The 22,170-nt window shown below is 41.6% G+C and overlaps 1 protein-coding gene across 1 annotated transcript in view; it reads left to right on the forward strand.

The window, feature by feature from the left end:
- Positions 1 to 7,822, forward strand: part of LRRC1 (leucine rich repeat containing 1) — a 229,278-nt gene extending 221,456 nt beyond the window's left edge. Inside the window, 3 exon segments of the mRNA XM_040428569.1 lie at positions 136 to 299; positions 2,608 to 2,744; positions 6,933 to 7,822. Of these exon segments, the coding sequence (XP_040284503.1) occupies positions 136 to 299; positions 2,608 to 2,744; positions 6,933 to 7,091 (460 nt within the window). The 3' untranslated portion in view covers positions 7,092 to 7,822.
- The last annotated feature ends 14,348 nt before the right edge of the window (positions 7,823 to 22,170 follow it).

A 22,170-nucleotide genomic window follows, 5' to 3' on the forward strand; every position in this document is an offset into this window, starting at 1 on the left:
GGAGTAATCATTGAAAGACAGTTGTGTTAAGGGAAAGAGTTCTTACATTGTGCAGGGTTTGTGATTGTTGGCCAAGAGTAGATCATGGTTCTCTAGAATTACTGAATATTTACAGGTCTTTTTTCTTCCCCGTAGGTTATCACATTTACCGTTGTCATTGACATCACTGAAATTAAAGGCTTTATGGTTATCAGATAACCAGTCCCAGCCTCTGTTGAGCTTCCAGACAGATGTGGATACGGAGACTGGAGAAAAAGTCTTGACTTGTGTGCTACTTCCACAGATGCCTTCTGGCCAAGGTATGCATGTTGCTGATGCTCATCCCTTTCTCTAAAGTGTTAATGCAGGCCATTTTAAGGTTGGTACCTTCCTCAGTGTGCCATGTTTAAAAGGATTATCCAGGATTTGATAATAAAAACATATTCTCAGGATAAGTCCTCATCACATCTGTGGGGGTCATAGTCCTGAAACCCCTGCCCATCAACTGTTACAGGGAGCCACCGCACTCACAAGAGCTCTGGTGAGCGCAGTCTGCTCCTAGCAGCTCTCCAAGCACATGTACTTTGTACAGCAGCTGTGCTTGGTATTGAAGCTCAGCCTCATTCACTTCAATGGGGCTGAGCTGCAACTAGGCCATGTGACTGATGTATGGTGATGTCACATGGCCTAGGAAAAGGCCGCATCACTCACCTCTTCTATCAGCTGATCTGATATTGATGACCTATCCAGAGGATATGTCCTCAGTATGAAATACTGACTAACCCCTTTTAGCACTAAGCAAATTGTTGTAGCAGAAGTGTAAGATGGCAATCCTAATAGCATAACTATAATATCAAGTATACACTGAATGATCACTTTATTAGAGACACCTATGTTGGACCTCCTTTGGCTTTCAGACCCTCAGCAGTTCGATGTAGCAAAGTTTCCACTAAGTTTTTACATTACATTCTACGGAAAAATTCTCCCATATTGACAGGCTAGCTTCTCGCAGTTGCCACAAATTAGCTGATACTTACATTACCTAAATAGCCTATTCTTCCTTGTCGCAGTGATGCTCAATAGCAGAGGTCAGCAACCTTCAGCACTACAATTCACATTCATTTTTATGGGAGTTCTGAGAAGAGCAGAGCAAGCGTGCCTGCTTGGAGTTTGCCTTCTCCTGTCCTATAGGATTAAAGAGGGTTTCCAACACTTTTTAACTGATGCCTTATGGCAGCAGGACAATGCACCAATGCTGCAAGGGTTGTATAGTCATAGATTTGGTTCCAGGAACATGATAGAGCATTTTCCTTGCTTCCTTGCTTTCTTGGTTTTCATAGTCCCCAGTTCTTAAAAGGGTTTTCTGAGACTTTTTAAATTATGTCCTATCCTCTTTATAGGTCAACAATACCGGGACGCCCGCCTATCAGTTGTTTGAGAAGGCACGAGAACTCCTGTGAACGTCTTGGCCTTTTCTTAGCTTACCAAGAATTGTATAGCGGATGTGCTTGGTATCGGAGCTCAGGCGCATTCACTTGAATGGGATTGAGCTGCACCTTGGCCACGTGATGTGTGACATCATTGGTCTCTAGGGTAAACTGCAAGAAGGCCGGGGCGCTCAGAGGAGCACCGCAACTTTCTCAAACAGCAAATCGATGTGGGTCCCAGTTGTCAGACCCCCAATGATCAGATATGGATGACCCATCCAGAGGATAGGGCAGAATTTAAAAAAATCTTAGAAAACCTCTCTAAGATCTGGGCCAGGGAAGTAGAAAACTTGCTGTCTTGTTTCTGGATCCAATGCAAGACTATACAACCCTTGTAGCATTACTGCATTGTCTTGCTGAAAGTGACCTGCTGCCATGAAGGCATGAATATGGTTCACCAAAAAAAGCTATCATGCATGCTCACTGGAAAAGGGGTGTGGCTTACATGCACCATTTGGTCTAAGGTAAGCCAACCAAATGGAGGCATAAAGTTAGACAAAAGCGTATAAAGATGCGGCAGATTAGTGATACTGTATCGCTTGCCTGGTCAGTTTCTAAGCTGTCTAAATTTGACATTAAAGGGTAACCAACCATTTAGACAAGTTTTATTTAAAAGTATTCTAAATGCCTCGCAACTAATTTTTGTAATATACTTTATCGATTTTACTGTTTTACTGAAAAAAATAGGCATCCTTGTCTATTGCCTAAAGAATGTCAGAGTTAAGGCCACTGTGCCCCGGCCAATTTTGCAGGTGATTGCAAAATTTTCCGGCAAGCCCTGCTCATAAGTGAAGGCGACCACTGCATTTACCTGCAGTGATCTCCTCCATAGTATGGGGAGGAGCGATCGCTTATCCCCCTACAGACTCGTTATTTGCCGGCAGCAGAGGCTATTTTAAACAGCGCGATCTGCTACCGACAAACAACGATTTAGGTGCCTGCACAAATGATGCAATTACCCGACAAATGAGCATTTCGCTGGTTCAGCGGGTAATCGGCGGCATCTATACACCCCCAGATAATTGCTAATGAACATTCCTATGACACTTGTTAGCGATTATCTGGCCCATTGTCAGCACGTGTCACAGGCCCTTTATCTGTTTAATGATTTCAAAGTTAACTTGAATTTGTTTTGCCACAGACAATTTACCAAGATGTGGGGCCTTCGAGAGTCTGGTCAATGATATGTCTGATGACACCTGGAATGAGCGAGCAATGAATAGAATAAGTGCCATACGATTTTTAGATGATGAAAAAGAAGATGAGGAGGATGAAACGGTATATTTCAATTTTACAATCTTGTGTGTGTGTGTGTGTGTGTGTGTGTGTGTGTGTGTACATATTCTGGATTCATTGTTGGCCAACTGTCCGTTGACTATATACAGTGGACAGTATATACAATGAGACAAAGATAAATCATTTCAGAACTTTTTCCACTTTTAATGTGACCTATAAACTGTACCACTCAATTGAAAAACAAACTGAAATCTTTTAGGTAGGGGGAAGAAAAAATATAAAAATAAAATAATATGGTTGGCATAAGTGTGCACACCCTTAAACTAATACTTTGTTGAAGCACCTTTTGATTTTATTACAGCACTTAGTCTTTTTGGGTATGAGTCCATCAGCATGGCACATTTTGACGTGGCAAGATTTGCCCACTCTTCTTTGCAAAAACACTCCGAATCTGTCAGATTGCGAGGGCATCTCCTATGCACAGCCCTCTTCAGAACACCCCACAGATTTTCAACCGGATTCAGGTCTGGGCTCTGGCTGGGCCATTCCAAAACTTTAATCTTCTTCTGGTGAAGCCATTCCTTTGTTGATTTGGATGTATGCTTTGGGTCGTTGTCATGCTGAAACATGAAGTTCCTCTTCACGTTCAGCTTTCTAGCAGAAGCCTGAAACTTTTGTGCCAATATTGACTGGTATGTAACTGTTCATAATTCCCTCTAACTTAAAGGGGTTCTACAGTTTGTTTTAACTGATGATCTATCCTCTGGATAGATCATCAGCATCTGATCGGCGGGGGTCCGACACCCGGGACCCCCGCCGTTCAGCTGTTTGTGAAGGCAGCGGCGCTCCAACAGCGCCGCGGCCTTCTAACTGTTTACCGCTGGCCCAGTGACATCACGACTTGTATCAACTGGCCTGGGCAGAGCTAAGCTCTGTTCATTTGAATGGAGCTTAGCCGCGCCCAGGCCAGTTGATACTAGTCGTGATGTCACTGGGCCTGCGATAAACAGCGAGAAGGCCGCGGTGCTGCTGGAGCGCCGCTGCCTTCTCAAACAGCTGATCGTCGGGGGTCCCGGGTGTCGGATCCCCGCTGATCAGATGCTGATGATCTATCCAGAGGATAGATCATCAGTTTAAACAAAGTGCAGAACCCCTTTAACTAAGGCCCCAGTTCCAGCTGAAAAAAACTGCCCCTTGGCATGATGTTGCCACCACTATGCTTCACTGTGGGTATGGTGTTCTTTTGGTGATGGGCAGTGTTGTTTTTGGGCCAAACATATATCTTTTGGAATTATGGCCAAAAAGTTCAACCTTGGTTTCATCATACCATAACACCTTTTCCCACATGCTTTTGGGAGGCTTCAGATGTATTTGCAAAATGTAGCCTGGCTTGGATGTTTTTCTTCGTAAGAAAAGGCTTTCATCTTGCCACTCTACCCCATAGCCCAGACATATGAAGAATACGGGAGATTATTGTCACATGTACCACACAGCCAGTACTTGCCAGATATTCCTGCAGCTCCTTTAATGTTGCTATAGGCCTCTTGGTAGCCTCCCAGACCAGTTTTCTTCTCGTCAATTTTCTATTCATCAATTTTTGGTAATGTCACTGTTGTGCCATATTTTCTCCACTTGATGATGACTTCACTGTGTTCCATGGTATATGTAATGCCTTGGAAATTCTTTTGTACCCTTCTCCTGACTGATACCTTTTAACAATGAGATCCCTCTGATGCTTTGGAAGCTCTCTGTGGACCATGGCTTTTGCTGTGGGATGCATCTAAGAAAAATTCAGGAAAGACCTACTAGAGCAGCTGAACTTTGGGGTTAATCAGAGGCACTTTAAATGATTGCAGGTGTATGCTGACTCCTATTGAACGTGATTTTGAATGTGATTGCTAAATTCTGAACACAGCTACATCCCCAGTTATAAGAGGGTGTGCACACTTATGCAACCACATTATTTTAATTTTTTTTTTGTTTTCTTCCCTCCACCTAAGGCTACTTTCACACTAGCGACAGGACGGATCCGACAGGCTCTTCAACCTGTCAGATCCCTGCTGCTACTATTTCGCCGTGCTGCGAGAGGCCGCCAGACTAAAACTACTGCATTTCCGACTTTTTAGTCCGGTGGCCTCTCACCGTGCACTGCCGTGCTGCGCCGGAGCTCCGCCCCCCGTCCCCCTTATAGTCAATGGGGACGGAGCAGCAGTCTGGCGGCATGGCGAAATAGCAGGACGGATCCAACAGGGTGAACAGCCTGTTGGATCCGTCCTGCCGCTAGTGTGAAAGTACCCTAAAAGATTTCAGCTCGTTTTTCAATTGAGTTGTACAGTTTATAGGTCACATTAAAGGTGGAAAAAGTTCTGAAATGATTTATCTTTGTCTAATTTTTTTTACAGAAACCTGACATTTTAACAGGGGTGTGTAGACTTTTTATATCCACTGTACATCTCAGGGGGCCAGCACTTATCTCTGCACGGACATTACTAAACATCCTTGCAGAGGTAGCAGCTTCACATTTAATCATGCAGCTGTGGGAATGGGAAGCCCACTGTCAGTGACAGCAGGGCTCCCCTTACAGAAGTCATGTGTTGCACATTGCGCTATTAATAAATATATAGAACAAAAGGTTCATGTTTGAACCGAAACGTCACTTTTTGCCACCCTATGGGTGAATAAACACACTATTTCATAGAAGAATCGCTTTGGAGTGCAGTGCGATTTTTTTTGTTCCGTTTAAGTGGGTAAGCACCTGTTACCATTCTCAGGTAATCAATCAGAATATGCCATATTGCAATAAGCCATTGTTTTTGTACTTGTTTTTGTATGTCAATGTTTGTATCAAGGTTTTTTATATATATTTTATGTCTTCCATGCAATGAAGTATTCACACTGTGCGATTTCTGCTGAATGAAATCACGGGTTAACCTGAGGTTAAGATGTCAAAAGAAGGTTCGCACAGTGTTTTTACCAATCACAAACTGATTGATGCAAATTGAAAAAAGGTGTGTCTAGGTGTGGTGCAACGGATGTTGCTTGAAACCAGTTCCTCCCCATTGGAGGAGGGGTGTTTTCAACTCCTTTATATTAAGGGGCCACAGTTAGCAATTTGTTACGACTAAGGGTACTTACCCGAAACGCGTCAATTTTGCCGTGCACCTGATGGTTATGTCTGTCCACTGTCCATAACTAATAAAGAAGAGCTGAAAGAGGATTTTATCTGTCTCCGGGACCCTTCCTTAACTTTTCATTGCCTGCTACGGGAACACTTCCCTAGGGCCCCTGGAGCCGGGATTATATACAGACCTGTTAGGTGAGCTGGATTATATTTTTTCCTATTACACCTGTTACCATACTTGGATATTGCACCCTTTACCCCTATACCTTTTAGGGTGGTGCTGCCAGTGGTTTTCTTCGTTATTTATATATGTATATAATAAAATCCTTTTTTTTTTAATGTTCTGGGGTATGCAAGCAGAATAGTAAAATCAAAATGGCATAAAAATAAAACCCAATATATCACCAAAAAAGGCTCAAATTATTTACATAATCAAATGGAAAACCAAATTAAGGCTTTCAGACATGGGTAAATGGCCCGGTTTTGAACTGGTTAATGCATGAATGTCTACAGCTTACAGAAAGAATGTATGAACACTTATTATAGTTTCTCATGCAACATTATCTTATCCCTCTTTTCCCAACATCCACCTGATATAGATGGTGCACTAGATGAAGAAATGTAATCATTGGTTTCTTAGCGTGAATGTGCGTCGCCTGTAGAGTCACTGGGCATTGGGGAGCTGGACTACCTTATCAGAAATACTTCTGTCCCAGTACTTTGTTGATTTGCGGAAGCATTTAATGCATCCTCTGCACCAATTTATCATCAAATGACCAAAGTGTCTCTTTACATCGGACGATGGCTGGCCAAAAGATTCACATTTACTGTTTTGTCTCCTATTTTTAAAAGCCTAAAAAATGTACACTGGGTATGCTGCTGACACTGACTGGTGTATGATATGAGGTGTGACATGCTATATTGTCGATCACTGAACATTATAGGCATTTTATCTACTGTATAAAGGGACTCTAATTCTAGATGTCCATGATCAACCTTCAATATTTGTCCCATAATTGTCACTTCTATATCTCTAAAGGTGCAGCCGCAGAAATTTCTCACCTTTCCCAACTACATTAATAACATTAAATTTTTATGTTTTCTTTAAGGCAACTCTTTTGAGACGAGCCACTCCACACCCTGGTGAGCTAAAGACGATGAAAAAGACTGTGGAGAACCTGCGTACCACTATGAATGCTGCTAAAGGCCTGGACTCTAACAAAAATGAGGTCAATAACTCCATTGACAGATTGACCACGTCTGTGTAGAGAGCCACCTCCTTCTTACCTCCTGTGTCTTCCCCTACTTTTTGAAATGTCTCCCTGCTTGTGGGACCACATCCAGCCTCTTGTTTTTACCAGAACATTATCCATCTTCCCTCCTTCTACTACTTAAGTTGAGATGCTGCAATCTGGACAGGAAAGTGCCTTACATCAGCCAGATGTTTGTGTCTGTGACCTCCTAACTTAATGCTGTAATTTTATATTTTATCAATCTGGTTTTTAAGAAATAGTACACACTACTGTTTATTTTTTAATTTTACATTTGGAAATATCTTTATTTTTTAACTTCTGGAGTATATTTTATCACTTTTTGTGGGATAAATGACATGGTTTTATGTGGAAATTATACTTTTTTATGTTTTGGCAGCTTAACTGGTATATATTTGGAAAAAAAATGGATTGAACTGTGTGGTAGGTTGCAAAGAAATGTTTCTCTTAAATTAGAGTACGGTACATATCCTATTATTTAGTATGTGGAAAAACTCTGTTTTTAGACTTAGGTTGAGCATGCGTGCCAGTGCCACTAAGATGTGCCTTAAAGGACACTTTTTATGACAGATATCCTTATGTGCCCATTTGATTCGCTGTATTGAGTGATCCAATCATCTAAAGCAACCATACAGAGCTACCTTGAGAAGTACATATGTGCCCCTGCCTGGTGGTGCTTGCACCCTAAGAGGAGTTAGTATTTGAATACATCAGTCTTAGGCCTCATGCACGCGACCGTTCCGTTTTTTTGCGGTCCGCAAACCGAGGATCCGCAAAAAACGAAAGCCGCCCATGTGCCTTACGCAATTTGCGGAACGTGCGACCAATTGTAGAAATGCCTATTCTTGTCCGCAAAACGGACAAGAATAGGACATGTTCTATTTTTTTTTTTTTTGCTGGGCCACTGAACGGAGCAACGGATGCGGACAGCACACATCTTTTGCTGCCCCATTGAAGTGAATAGGTCCGCATCCGAGCCGCCGTTTTGGACCCAAACAACGGCCGTGTGCATGAGGCCTTACATGGAGAACATGGTCTTCATAGAGACTTGAGATTTTGTAATTTAGGAGTAGATTTTTATAATGTTAGGTTTATTTTTTGATTGTCTTGGCTGCTTTACAATACCACCTATTGCTTCCTACACCTAAGCAACAGCATCCTGTTTATGTTTGGGACCAGTGTTCCTGTAACAAATATGTTGCCAATCATTATTTTACCGTTTTTGCACTGAGTTAGATATTGTATAGGCTTTGTTGAAAACGTATACTATGGACTTGTATACATTTGGTTGATATCGAGGTCTTGGTTGATATACCTAAAGAGAATCTTTCCCATGATGGAAAATATCCTTGAAACCCACAATCGGTCCATGCACTGAAGCACCTAGGAGTCCTATTATATCACAGAGTTTTGGACTCCTCTGTGTGCATTAATGTACAGTGAATGGAACCTTTTGAGGGGTAATAGGAGTAGAAAATTGAAAATGACATATTCTGAATGTGTCTGTTTTTTATAATAGGGGTTTTCCGTGGTGACAGATTCCCTTCAAATATTTTCTAGTGAAATTCATATTCTTCCGGGCTTGTCCTTTAAACATGGTGGTTCATTTCTAACCATTCTATTTGAAGATTCTTTGTATGTATGTGTATGTATGTAATATTTTAGAATTAATAGCCGGTATGCATATAAAACTAAAGTACACTTTTGTTTAAAAAACTAAGTAGAATCAGTACACCTCCATTAAGGGTGGTGTGAGCGAACGCAGGGCTGGTTCCCAGAAATCATAGATGGGTAACGTAAGGTTTTCAACACTCAACAGAAATTGCGGGGAAAAAAATACTTTATTTCATGACAGGACATAGTTAGTTAATATCTCGCTGATGTGTTTTTAACTTTTCTTTTGTCCTTAGATGAAATAAAGTTTTTTTTTTTGTTTTGTTTTTTTGCAATTTCTGGCGAGTGCTGAGCACCTTACGTTACCCAAATTTTTGTTTGCTTCACTGGAGAGCTAGAATTAGGACATTTGATTATAATCTGTTACCTCCTTGGTGGCAGCACCAAGTGTGGGTTGTAACAAGCACCTCAGTCAGCTTTTTTGTTCTTTGTAAGTAACGCTCTACCTCAGAAGTATAACCAAAATTAAATATTAGCCGTATTGTAGTGCCAGTAAGTAACAGAACATTGCATCTATCAACACTAAAACTGTTGTTGACCTGTATGTGCCATTGTAACATTAAGGCTACTTTCACACTCGCGTTTTGTGCGGATCTGTCATGGACAGATAATACAACAGTCTGCATCCGTTCAGAACGGATCCGTTTGTATTATCTGTAACATAGCCAAGACAGATCCGTTTAAAAGTCAATGGAGGACGGATCTGTTTTCGATTGTGCCAGTGAAAACTGATCCGTCCCCATTGACTTACATTGTGTGCCAGGACGGATCCGTTTGGCTCAGTTTCATCAGACGGACACCAAAACGTTGAAAGCAGCATTTTGGTATCCGCCTCCAGAGCGGAATGGTGACTGATCGGAGGGAAACTGATGCATTCTGAGCAGATCCTTTTCCATTCAGAATGCATTAGAGCAAAACTGATCCGTTTTGGACCGCTTGTCAGAGCCCTGAACGGATCTCACAAACTGAAAGCCAAAACACCAGTGTGAAAGTAGACTAACTTAGTTTTATTTGACATATGTTGCCCCCGCTGTGCCAAGATGTATATGGAGTAGGTCAACTAGCAGCATCCTAAATGAAACACTGATCATTAGAGAACGCTTTAATGTTGTATACTGTAAAGAGAAAATCCCCATCAGCCTTAAAAATCAACCTTGCGATGCCTTGTATCTAACCGAGAAGAAACATTTCATTACTGCACACAAATCCCATTTAAGTTGCCAGTGTGAACGGAGTATCTGCAATAATGTATTAATTGTAAATTGTGATTGAAATGTGAATACCGGTATATGTGTAAATGGAGCTTCTAGATTCGTTTGGCACATTTTGTGGTGTTCTATCACAAAGTAATCAGATGGACATGTGCCATAAATAAAATAATAAAATTACATTGTCACTGGACAGAGACTTGTTAATTGTATTTTCCATTTGTACCAAAGATTGAAGAAGTGAATTATAGTTCATGTAATAGGAAATGTGATGCACCAAGAAGCAGAACATACGCAAAAGCCATGCAGCTGAAATTAATGTTGATCTGTAATGAAAGATTCACTTATATGTAACACATAATGTTGCACGATTTCTTTAAATGCTTCAGCTTTATATGCATTCCCAGAAACATGGGCATCAGTAGGCAAGAACATAGGCTGTGTAATACTAAGCTTTCAGCCAGTTGATTACATGATCGGCCAGTACTGAAAATATCAGACTTGTTCCAATTAATGGAAATTCAATTAGGAACGATTAAAGCTCTAGTCACACTGCTACTGCTTGACTAGAAATAACTATTCTCGTCCACAGTATAGAATTGCGGAACAGACACATGGATACGGACAGCATAAGGAGAACATAGAAATGAATGGGTCCATGTGCAATCCGCAGAAAATGTGGAACATAAACTGATAAAAAGTACAATTGTGGGCATGAGGCCTTATCAATGTACACTGCTCAAAAAAATAAAGGGAACACAAAAATAACACATCCTAGATCTGAATTAATTAAATATTCTTCTGAAATACTTTGTTCTTTACATAGTTGAATGTGCTGACACAAAATCACACAAAAATTAAAAAATGGAAATCAAATTTTACAACCCATGGAGGTCTGGATTTGGAGTCACCCTCAAAATTAAAGTGGACAAACACATTACAGGCTGATTCAACTTTGATGTAATGTCCTTAAAACAAGTCAAAATGAGGCTCAGTAGTGTGTGTGGCCTCCACGTGCCTGTATGACCTCCCTACAACGCCTGTGCATGCTCCTGATGAGGTGGCGGACGGTCTCCTGAGGGATCTCTTCCCAGACCTGGACTAAAGCATCTGCCAACTCCTGGACAGTCTGTGGTGCAACGTGACGTTGGTGGATAGAGCGAGACATGATGTCCCAGATGTGCTCAATTGGATTCAGGTCTGGGGAACGGACGGGCCAGTCCATAGCATCAATGCCTTCGTCTTGCAGGAACTGCTGACACACTCCAGCCACATGAGGTCTAGCATTGTCTTGCATTAGGAGGAACCCAGGGCCATCCGCACCAGCATATGGTCTCACAAGGGGTCTGAGGATCTCATCTCGGTACCTAATGGCAGTCAGGCTACCTCTGGCGAGCACATGGAGGGCTGTGTGGCCCTCCAAAGAAATGCCACCCCACACTATTACTGACCCAATGCCAAACCGGTCATGCTGGAGGATGTTGCAGGCAGCAGAACGTTCTCCACGGCGTCTCAAGACTCTGTCACATCTGTCACATGTGCTCAGTGTGAACCTGCTTTCATCTGTGAAGAGCACAGGACGCCAGTGGCGAATTTGCCAATATTGGTGTTATCTGGAAAATGCCAAACGTCCTGCACGGTGTTGGGCTGTAAGCACAACCCCCACCTGTGGACGTCGGGCCCTCATATCACCCTCATGGAGTCTGTTTCTGACTGTTTGAGCAGACACATGCACATTTGTGGCCTGCTGGAGGTCATTTTGCAGGGCTCTGGCAGTGCTCCTCCTGTTCCTCCTTGCACAAAGGCGGAGGTAGCGGTCCTGCTGCTGGGTTGTTGCCCTCCTACGGCCTCCTCCACGTCTCCTGATGTACTGGCCTGTCTCCTGGTAGCGCCTCCATGCTCTGGACACTACGCTGACAGACACAGCAAACCTTCTTGCCACAGCTCGCATTGATGTGCCATCCTGGATAAGCTGCACTACCTGAGCCACTTGTGTGGGTTGTAAACTCAGTCTCATGCTACCACTAGAGTGAAAGCACCGCCAGCATTCAAAAGTGACCAAAACATCAGCCAGGAAGCATAGGAACTAAGAAGTGATCTGTGGTCACCACCTGCAGAACCACTCCTTTATTGGGGGTGTCTTGCTAATTGCCTATAATTTCCACCTGTTGTCTATCCCATTTGCACAACAGCATGTGAAATTGATTGTCACTCAGTGTTGCTTCCTAAGTGGACAGTTTGATTTCACATAAGTGTGATTGACTTGGAGTTACATTGTGTTGTTTAAGTGTTCCCTTTATTTTTTTGAGCAGTGTATTTCCCCATTCATCTCCATGACTGCACCATTTCAGTTAGCTCTGCCTCTATCGTGTCCCTTCCAGTTCTTGGTAGCGTGTCCCTTCCAGTTCTTGTGCTTCCTGTAGCGTCACACGTCGCCAGCCATTCAGTTTGTTAAATAAAATTGCAGGGGTATCTGCTGGTCTTAGTGGAGTTTTCCTTTAATATGGACTGCAGTCCAGCAACTACAGGCCCAGTTTCCCTACCCTCAGTAAGTAGTCTGGGAACCTTATCCCAGTATGGTTATTTTGCTTATATGCTGGCACTCGGTGCAATTTATCTTTCTTTCATCCTGACAGGGAGAGTAGGATGCTGTTTCAAAACAGAAAAGCTGTTCTGCCAAATGTGCGATTTGCAATAAGAAGTAGGACCCAACATATAAAAAGCCTATTTGTGCATCTTTTATGTCAAAAATTGTGCAAGAGGAATCACCTGTTTTAATGTAAGACATTAGAGCCATGGTAAAGGAAAAGTAAGATACCATGTTTGGGGGCCTCGGTGAAAGACATAAAAGGGTTTTTCCTATTCATGAGAACATTCATAATTTACTTGCTAAAGAATGGAATACACCGGAAAAAAACATCAATAGTCCCAAGAGGACTTAAACATAGATATCTATTTAACGAAGCTGAGGTAGAAAAATGGGACTCTGTGCCAATGATAGATGCCTCAGTAGCAAAACTCATAAAAATACTTCCATCCTGTTTGAAGATACAGCTCAATTGAAACACCCTACGGATAAAAAGGCTTCATAAAAAAAAAACTGGGAAATGGCTACTGCCATGTTTTGCCCTGTTGTATCTTTTAGGTATGTAGCTAGAGCTTTGTGCATTTGCTTAGATCAACTGGAGTTTATTTTAACCTCCTAACAGTCACGTTAAATATGGAAAAACCCTTCCAAAAATTTCACTTTTTTATTGTAGATTTTTAATGTGTGTCTGCAGTAAATCTTGTTGACGCACAACTCAGGGGACACTGTTGCATTTTTAACTCCTTAGTGACATTAATTTTAGCCTTAAGAAACAATAATATTTTCCCCTTTTTGTGTTCTAGCAGTCATAACTTTTTAATTTTTCTAAATGTTTAGAAATGATTAAATGATTTCTCCTCTGTTGCTTGGACTTTAGCTGTCGTTTTGGTCTTGTATGAATGCCAGCTTTCAAACAAGACTAGTTGCATGTTTCTAGCTGCTACCATTCAGGAGATAGCAGCATCTAAAGCAGCCTTTCCCCACTCCACTTTTTGCCTTAGTCCAGCTCCGTCAGAACAGTTAGCTACTTTTCCCACTGCCCGAGCTGGACTCGGGCAAAACAGGTGGTTAAAGGAGAACACTCCTAGAGAACAAATGTTGTCTTCTATTCCACTGTTAAAGATGGCCACCGGGTTTTTAGCAGATTTCTCTGCAGTCAGTTTCAATAGCAGCCAGAACGTCTGTTTTGGCCAATTCTGTAAAAAGAGTACTTTTGGTTAAGGTCATGGAAGAGAGATGTAACATCTAAAAATAAGTTATGTTCCTTTCCTTTTTATGGTCAATACGTGTTTGGACCCGAATTAGATAAAATCTTGGAAAAAGCCTCTGATAAGAAAAAAGCCTTCTTTGAAGAGAACACATATCGTAATGACAGACCTTATAAGAGATGTAATTTTCAAAGCCAAGTTAAATCTGACCAGGGGAAGTCTGGAAGGTGGAGTTATAAGAAAAGTGGAAAGGGTAGGTCCTTTCTATTGAAATCCGAACAGCTGCCTTCCTCCTCTAGATGACTCCAGAAGAGTAGAGGTGAGACTAACAGACTTTACCCAATACCTGGGTCCTACAGATTTTGCAGGAGGGTTACAAAATAGTTTCTAGTCAATCCCCCTCAAAATCCTGTCTTACCTCCCATCCATTAGGTTCAGTACTAAAAAAAAATTACAGGAAGGTAAAGAAATACTTTTAAACCTGGGAGCAGTAGACGCGGTACCAAAAGAAGAAAGGCACATGTAACATAGTAACATAGTACATAAGGCCTTATTTCCGCTTTTATTTGTTTTTTACATGTTCTGTTTTTTTCCTTATAGTTTTTCAGTGCTTCCGTGGTACCCTCCTGTTTTAGTGATTTATATGCTTTCTTTTTGTCATTTATTGCTTTCTTTACAGTTCTATTTATCCACATTGGTTTCTTTTTGTTCCTTAACCTTTTATTCCCATACGGTATGTACCTCTCACAATGAGATTTTAGGATGTTTTTAAAGATATCCCATTTTGTGGCTGTATTTTTATTTTTGAGGACTTTGTCCCAGTTAGTTAGGCCTATGGCCTCTTAGTTGGCTAAATTTAGCTTTTTTGACGTTTGGTATTTTTGTTCCTCCCTGTAGAAACGCTCTTTTGAATGATAATTGGAAGGTTATTACTTTTATAATAGAATTGTAAGGCAGCTCTCACCTGCGGTGGTTAGATCACCTGTTGTGCACGGATGCCACACCTGGATGCGGTGAAATCCAGAAAATAGTGAAGAAATATCCAGCTCAGTTCAGGTGAAGTATTGTAACTATTCCAGCGTTATAAAATCCGTATACAAGTGTAAATCGACGCTTTCAGACCTCTTAGATATGTGGGTCCTTCCCCATGACAAACATGCATATGAAATGGGAGCACCTCCAGATATATCCCAGGCTAACCCCAGGTTGATGAGTATCACCTGGGAGGAGGAGACATCAGGGGGTGTTCCCATGCAAATTAACCAAGTTAAAAAAAAAACTTTACAAGCAAAAATTGAAAACAAACATGAGAAAGAGACTGAGGTATAAATCCTAACACTAAAACAATAGTGATAAATGGAAATCAGTGTTCAAAAAGTAATAATCAAAGGGTAGGTACATATATATATATATATATATATATATATATATATATATATATATATATATATATAAAGAAAGGAAACTACTGTAGTCTCATGTCAGTACTGTAAGATGAAATCATGGCGTTTGTTAAGCCCATAGGGCTGACGGGATCCCAGCTGGAAGATCCAGAAGGCATCCCTATTTAGGAGTTTCCTTCTGTGATCTCCCCCCCCCTAGGCGGCAGATGGACCCTCTCTATGCCTTTGACCTTTAAATAGGACACATCTCCTGCATGTGCAATTGCAAAATGTAGGCTGGCTGCAGAGACTTTGCGGTCTCTATAGTGCGGCACATCAGATATGTGTCTGCGAATCCGGTTTTTTAACGTATTGGCAGTACAGCCTACATATTGCAAAGAGCACATTGTGCATGTGATAAGATAAACCACATGTTTGGTATTACAGTTGATGTAAGACTGAATATTGTATTCCTTTCCATTGGTAGTAGATCTAAACGTTCTCTCAGTGGTCATATGTTGGCAACAAATACATTTTTTGTGTCCACATTTAAAACTACCTTTTAATATTGCCCAAAGTGGGCGCTCTCTTGGCCACACATTTTATTCCGTTAGACACAATTTCAGACCAATCGCCATCGAAATTAAGAACATAAAAATATTTTTTCATAATTCTACATATGGCAGAAAATTCTTGGCTGAATTGTGTAACGAAATAGGTAGCCTGATTGCTGCTGCCAGTATCTCCAAATTGTCTGGATGTTGCAGACTGCTTGGGAAAAATTAGGGACTGTCTATTCATATTTGAAATTCAAAGGGTTGTAACAGAGTCCACCCACTCAGAAAAACGCTCAGAATAAGAGCGTTTTTCTGAGTGGGTGGACTCTGTTACAACCCTTGGTGCCACTTATTCCTGTTTTTTTAAAGGATACGAGGTCAGTGTTACAAGCCTTCGCTGATTTTGAATGGAAGGAGGGATATTCATGGATAACAGCTGACATCACATCTCTTTACACTAATATTCCCCATAATCTAGCAGTCATCTCATTGAAGTGTTTTTTTGAGCATTAGTGATTATACTGAGGTGTACTTAGGGAGTATGTTGTCCTGGTGGTGGACTTCCTCCTCAGGCACAATTATTTTCTGTTTGAGGCCTTTTTTCTACAGGTGTCAATGGGGGCTAAGTTCTCTCCCTCCATTGCAAATATTTTTATGACATGGTGGGAGGGACACTTTCTCCTCATCGACACCTCTCCACTTCTGGACCACCTGCTCTGGTATGGACGTTACATCGACGACCTGCTGATGGTATGGTCCGGTGATGTGGCGTCCATACCAGAGCTTATGAAATAATTCAATTCCAAGGTTGATTGTATACAATTTGTTTTTCAAACTCATGAAACAGAGATTCAGTTTCTGGATCTGTGCCTGAGGGGGGAGGTCTCCGCCAACAGAGTCAATACATTTACCCATCAGAAACAGCTCGCTGGGAATACTATATTACTAGATCAGTCATGCCATCCCTCCCATACCATCCATAGTATCCCCAAGGGTGAATTCATACGTGCCAGTCGGAATTGTCCCGATCAGAAGACTTTTGAGAGGGAAGCCTCCAATATAACTGATAGACTGCTGCGTAGGGACTACTCACGCACAAATATACAGCGGGCTATTAAAACAGTTTCAAATATGAATAGACAGTCCCTAATTTTTCCCAAGCAGTCTGCAACATCCAGACAATTTGGAGATACTGGCAGCAGCAATCAGGCTACCTATTTCGTTACACAATTCAGCCAAGAATTTTCTGCCATATGTAGAATTATGAAAAAACATTTTTATGTTCTTAATTTCGATGGCGATTGGTCTGAAATTGTGTCTAACGGAATAAAATGTGTGGCCAAGAGAGCGCCCACTTTGGGCAATATTATCAGCCCTAGTTTTCTCACATGGGAAAAGATCACAAGCCACATGGCTACACTACAAAGGTAGTTTTAAATGTGGACACAAAAAATTTATTTGTTGCCATCATATGACCACTGAGAAAACGTTTAGATCTACTACCAATGAAAAGGAATACAATATTCAGTCTTACATCAACTGTAATACCAAACATGTGGTTTATCTTATCACATGCACAATGTGCTCTTTGCAATATGTAGGCTGTACTGCCAATACGTTAAAAAAACGGATTCGCAGACACATATCTGATGTGCCGCACTATAGAGACCGCAATGTCTCTGCAGCCAGCCTACATTTTGCAATTGCACATGCAGGAGATGTGTCCTATTTAAAGGTCAAAGGCATAGAGAGGGTCCATCTGCCGCCTAGGGGGGGGAGATCACAGAAGGAAACTCCTAAATAGGGAGGCCTTCTGGATCTTCCAGCTGGGATCCCGTCAGCCCTATGGGCTTAACAAACGCCATGATCTCATCTTACAGTACTGACATGAGACTACAGTAGTGTCCTTTCTTTTATATATATGTACCTACCCTTTGATTATTACTTTTTGAACACTGATTTCCATTTATCACTATTGTTTTAGTGTTAGGATTTATACCTCAGTCTCTTTCTCATGTTTGTTTTCAATTTTTGCTTGTAAAGTTTTTTTTTAACTTGGGTAATTTGCATGGGAACACCCCCTGATGTCTCCTCCTCCCAGGTGATACTCATCAACCTGGGGTTAGCCTGGGATATATCTGGAGGTGCTCCCTTTTCATATGCATGTTTGTCATGGGGAAGGACCCACATATCTAAGAGGTCTGAAACGCGTCAATTTACACTTGTATACGGATTTTATAACGCTGGAATAAAGTTACAATACTTCACCTGAACTCAGCTGGATATTTCTTCACTATTTTCTCGTTATTACTTTATGGTCACTATTTCCCAGGTGTCCACCAACCTGCACCTCTGTTGTTCTGTCAGGCCTATTGGTTAATACTAAGTCCAGTATGGACCCCCCTCTAGTCGGGTCCTGAACCAGTTGGGAGAGGTAATTGTCTTTGGTTATTGCCAAGAACCTGTTTCCCTTATGAGATATACAAGATTCAGTTTCCCAGTCTATATCTGGGTAGTTGAAGTCCCCCATAATAACCACCTCATTATGATTTGCCGCCTTGTCTATCTCGTTTAGTTGTAGATTTTCTGTGGACTCTGGTATATTAGGTGGTTTATAATAAACTCCCATTAGTAATTTATTGTTGTTTTTAGCTCCATGCATCTCTACCCACAGTGACTCCACATGTTCATGTCCCTCACTTATATCTTCACGGAGTGTGGGCTTTAGACAAGACTTTAAATAAAGGCAAACCCCTCCGCCTCTCCGGTTTTGACGATTTTTTCTAAACAGACTGTAACCTTGTACATTAACTGCCCAGTCATAGCGATCATCCAGCCATGTCTCAGTTATTCCCACTATGTCATAGTTCTCCTCACACATCACTAATTCCAGCTCCCCAGTTTTATTAGTCAGGCTTCTGGCATTAGTATACATACATTTGAGAGGTTTATGTATATTTTTTACCCTACACCTTTCCTTCTGAACTGTTCTAATCCCTCCTTCCATTCCTCCCCCAGTCCCACTACATTGCCCCCGGTCTCTATCTGCACTATCTTCCCCTCCTATAGTGTAATTACCCTCCCCCCCCAGTCCCTAGTTTAAACACTCCTCCAACCTTGTAGCCATCTTTCTCCCCAGCACAGCTGTCCCTTCCCCATTGAGGTGCAGCCCGTCCCTACGATAGAGCCTGTAGCCGATAGAGAAGTCGGCCCAGTTCTCCAGGAACCCAAACCCCTCCTTCCTACACCAGTTCTTGAGCCACTTGTTAACCTCCCTAATCTCCCACTGCCTTTCTTGTGTGGCTCGTGGTACAGGCAGTATTTCAGAAAATACTACCTTTGAGGTCCTTGCCCTAAGCTTTTGACTTAAATCCCTGAAATCATTTTTAAGGACTCTCCACCTACCTCTAACTTTTTCTGTCATTGGTTCCGATATGGACCATGACCGCTGGATCTTCTCCAGCCCCTCCCAGTAATCTGTCAACCCGATCCGCGATGTGTCGAACTCTAGCGCCAGGAAGACAGCACACTGTTCGGAGATCACGGTCTTTGTGACAGATTTCCCTATCTGTTCCCCTAATAATTGAGTCTCCCACTACCAGCACCTGTCTGGCCTGCCCTGCTCTCCTGGTCCCCTGCTTACCGGAGCTGACATTCCCCTGACTGGCAGAGGAAGTGTCCGGCTGCGGCAGTGCCGTCCCTGGACTGATATCCCCCTCATCTGCCAAACGTGCAAACTTGTTGGGGTGTGTCGGATCAGGGCTAGCCTCCCTGGCACTCTTCCCTCTACCCCGCTTTCTAACTGTTACCCAGCTAGCTACCTCACTTTCCTCAGCCTCCTCTCTGTCACCCTCCCCCTCATCTACCCCAAAGAGTGCTTGCTCGGTGAGAAGCAAACTTTTTTGCAAATTGTCAATGCCTCTCAGTGTTGCAACTTGCCCATTTAGAGACTCGATTAGCGATTCCAAACGGGTAATTTGCTCACACCTTGAAAAAAGATATACACCCTCGAACGGCTGTTCCAGGACTGCATACATCATTCAAGATGTGCACTGGACTGCGTTGTCAATTGTGCAACACATACTAAATGGGGATTACAACAGTAAAAAAGTAAACCGGTAAATATGATTTAGAATTAGACCCTGTCTGCTGTAGTTGAAGGACTACCTAGAATTAAGCCAACAACACACAAGGAAATTATAACCAACCTTAGTTTCTAACTCCCTTTTCTTAAACTCCTTTTTTTTTTAACTCCACTTAATAAAAAGCCCACTTAGTAGAGCAAGCCTCAGGAAGAGCAGGCTCTAGAGAGTCTAGTGGGTCAATTTATCGCACCTGGTTGCCCAGGCCACTCCCCTTAATCAAGCAGAGAAAAAAAAGGGCTTAAATGGCAACACCCAGCAGAGGGAAAAAAAAAAGTTTTAAATGGCAGTACTAAAATGCAAAAACTTTACTTACAAGGATCTCTGCTTCAAGCCACACTCAGCCACCTGCAATCACTCCCACAAAATCACACTCAGCACTAGAACTCCTTTTTTCTTAACTCCACTTAATAAGAAGCCCACTTAGTAGAGCAAGCCTCAGGAAGAGCATGGATCACTATTCTTGTCTGTTTTTAGTCAAAAAACCCAATGGTTCATTCAGAACATTTAAAAATTTAAAACCATTAAACAAGTTTATCGTTTACAGAAAATTCCAAATGCACTATATAAAGACAGCCACATCTCTGTTCTCCGAAGTGGCAAGAATGGTGACTATAGATCTAAAGGATGCTTAGTTACACATCCTGATACATGCGGCGCATCACAGATTCCTCAGGTTTGCATTTCCGGCAGGATGAAAGGTAATGCTCTACCAGTTTACTTGTCTCCTTTTCGGGATATCTTCTGCTCTCAGGCTACTTGCAAAGGTTATGGCCGAAGTCATTGCATCCCTCAGAATACAAGGAGTCTTAATACTATCCTATTTGGCTGATCTTCTTGTAATAGAATCCGAGAATCACATTTTTCAATCCCAGATCAGTTTAGTTTTGACAACTTTTTACAAAACCTGGATAATAAACTGGAAGAAATCAGTTTTATCTGCCTCCCAGAAAAAAAAAAATCCTCGGAATGATTCTAAACTCAAGGACTCAAAAAAACTTTACTAACTCAAGAGAAAGCGAAAAACTTAGTCCAGATATTTAGGCACTTCAAAGGCCAAAAGAAAGTAACTGTGAGACACGCTATGAGAAACCTGACATCCTGTATTCCGGCCGTCCCATGGGCCCAACATCATTCAAGAACGCTACAGGATTTTAGTTCTGAAGGTCTGGTCTTTACATCTGGATCATTTTTTTCAATCTCTCTACCCAGGTGAAGGTATCTCTTCATTGGTGGCTGAACAAGAATCATATTTTATCAGGAGTAGATTGAATTCAGGAACCTTTTCGTCTAATGACAATGGATGCAAGCGGCAAAGGTTGTAGGTCAAATATCTTTTCAGGGGTCTTTTGAGCGGGCAAATGAAAAATGCATCCTCAAACCACGGGAGTTAAGAGCAGTATGGGAAGTAATGAAAGCATCTGCTGAGATAATATCAAAAACCATTTGGACAATGTAATTACGTAGCCTTACTCAGTCACCAAGGGTACACGAGAGGACACCATCTGAAAATACTAGCGAACAAGATATTCCAATGGGCAGAAAAAAAATGAAATCTGATCATAGCAGGGGAGTGGATCAAGCTTCTGATTTAATTGTGAAAAACTGTGGGTGTCCGAATGTTGATCTCTTCGCAAGACGAAAGAACAAAAACTACAGAGATTCTGTTCTCTTCATCCAGAGTATGTTTTGACATTTGTGGATGCGTTTAATAAAAAGAAAAATGTTCACATAAAAGAAATTCCTCCTTTCCAGCGATCGCATATTCCCAATCTAGGGCCCAGTTCCTCACCCGAATTTGAAAAACTTGGATCTAAGAGCCTAGATATTGAACATAGCAAGGTTTTTCCCCTACACTTTACTGTTTAGTAGGAAATCCTCTACTAAGAATAGTTATAAAAAGGTATGGGGAGGATTCACATCCTGGTGTTCAAGTAAAAAATTTATATTTCCACAATTAATATTCCTATAATATTGGATTTTTTTCAGGATGGCCAAAAATTTGGGTTAAAACTTATTACCCTGAGGGTCCAATCAGCAGCTTTAAGTTTTTTTTTTTTATGGTTGTAAATGATCTGAAGAGCTATTTATTTATTTTTTTGTAGCAATTACTCCTTCCAGAAGGGTATTTGAGCTTCAGGCTCTCTACCGTATTCTTCAACTATTTGAAGAAAAATTAGTTTTTAGGCTAAAACTAAAAACCTACAGGAAGCTCAATAGTTAGATGGATCAGACAAATTCATTAAGGAAGCTTACAAATCCCAATTGGTATCAAAGCCCATTCCACCGTGACCATAACTGCCTCTTGGGCTTAGGCA

The sequence above is a fragment of the Bufo bufo genome, chromosome 4 (assembly GCF_905171765.1).
Source record: "Bufo bufo chromosome 4, aBufBuf1.1, whole genome shotgun sequence".
NCBI lineage: Eukaryota > Metazoa > Chordata > Amphibia > Anura > Bufonidae > Bufo > Bufo bufo.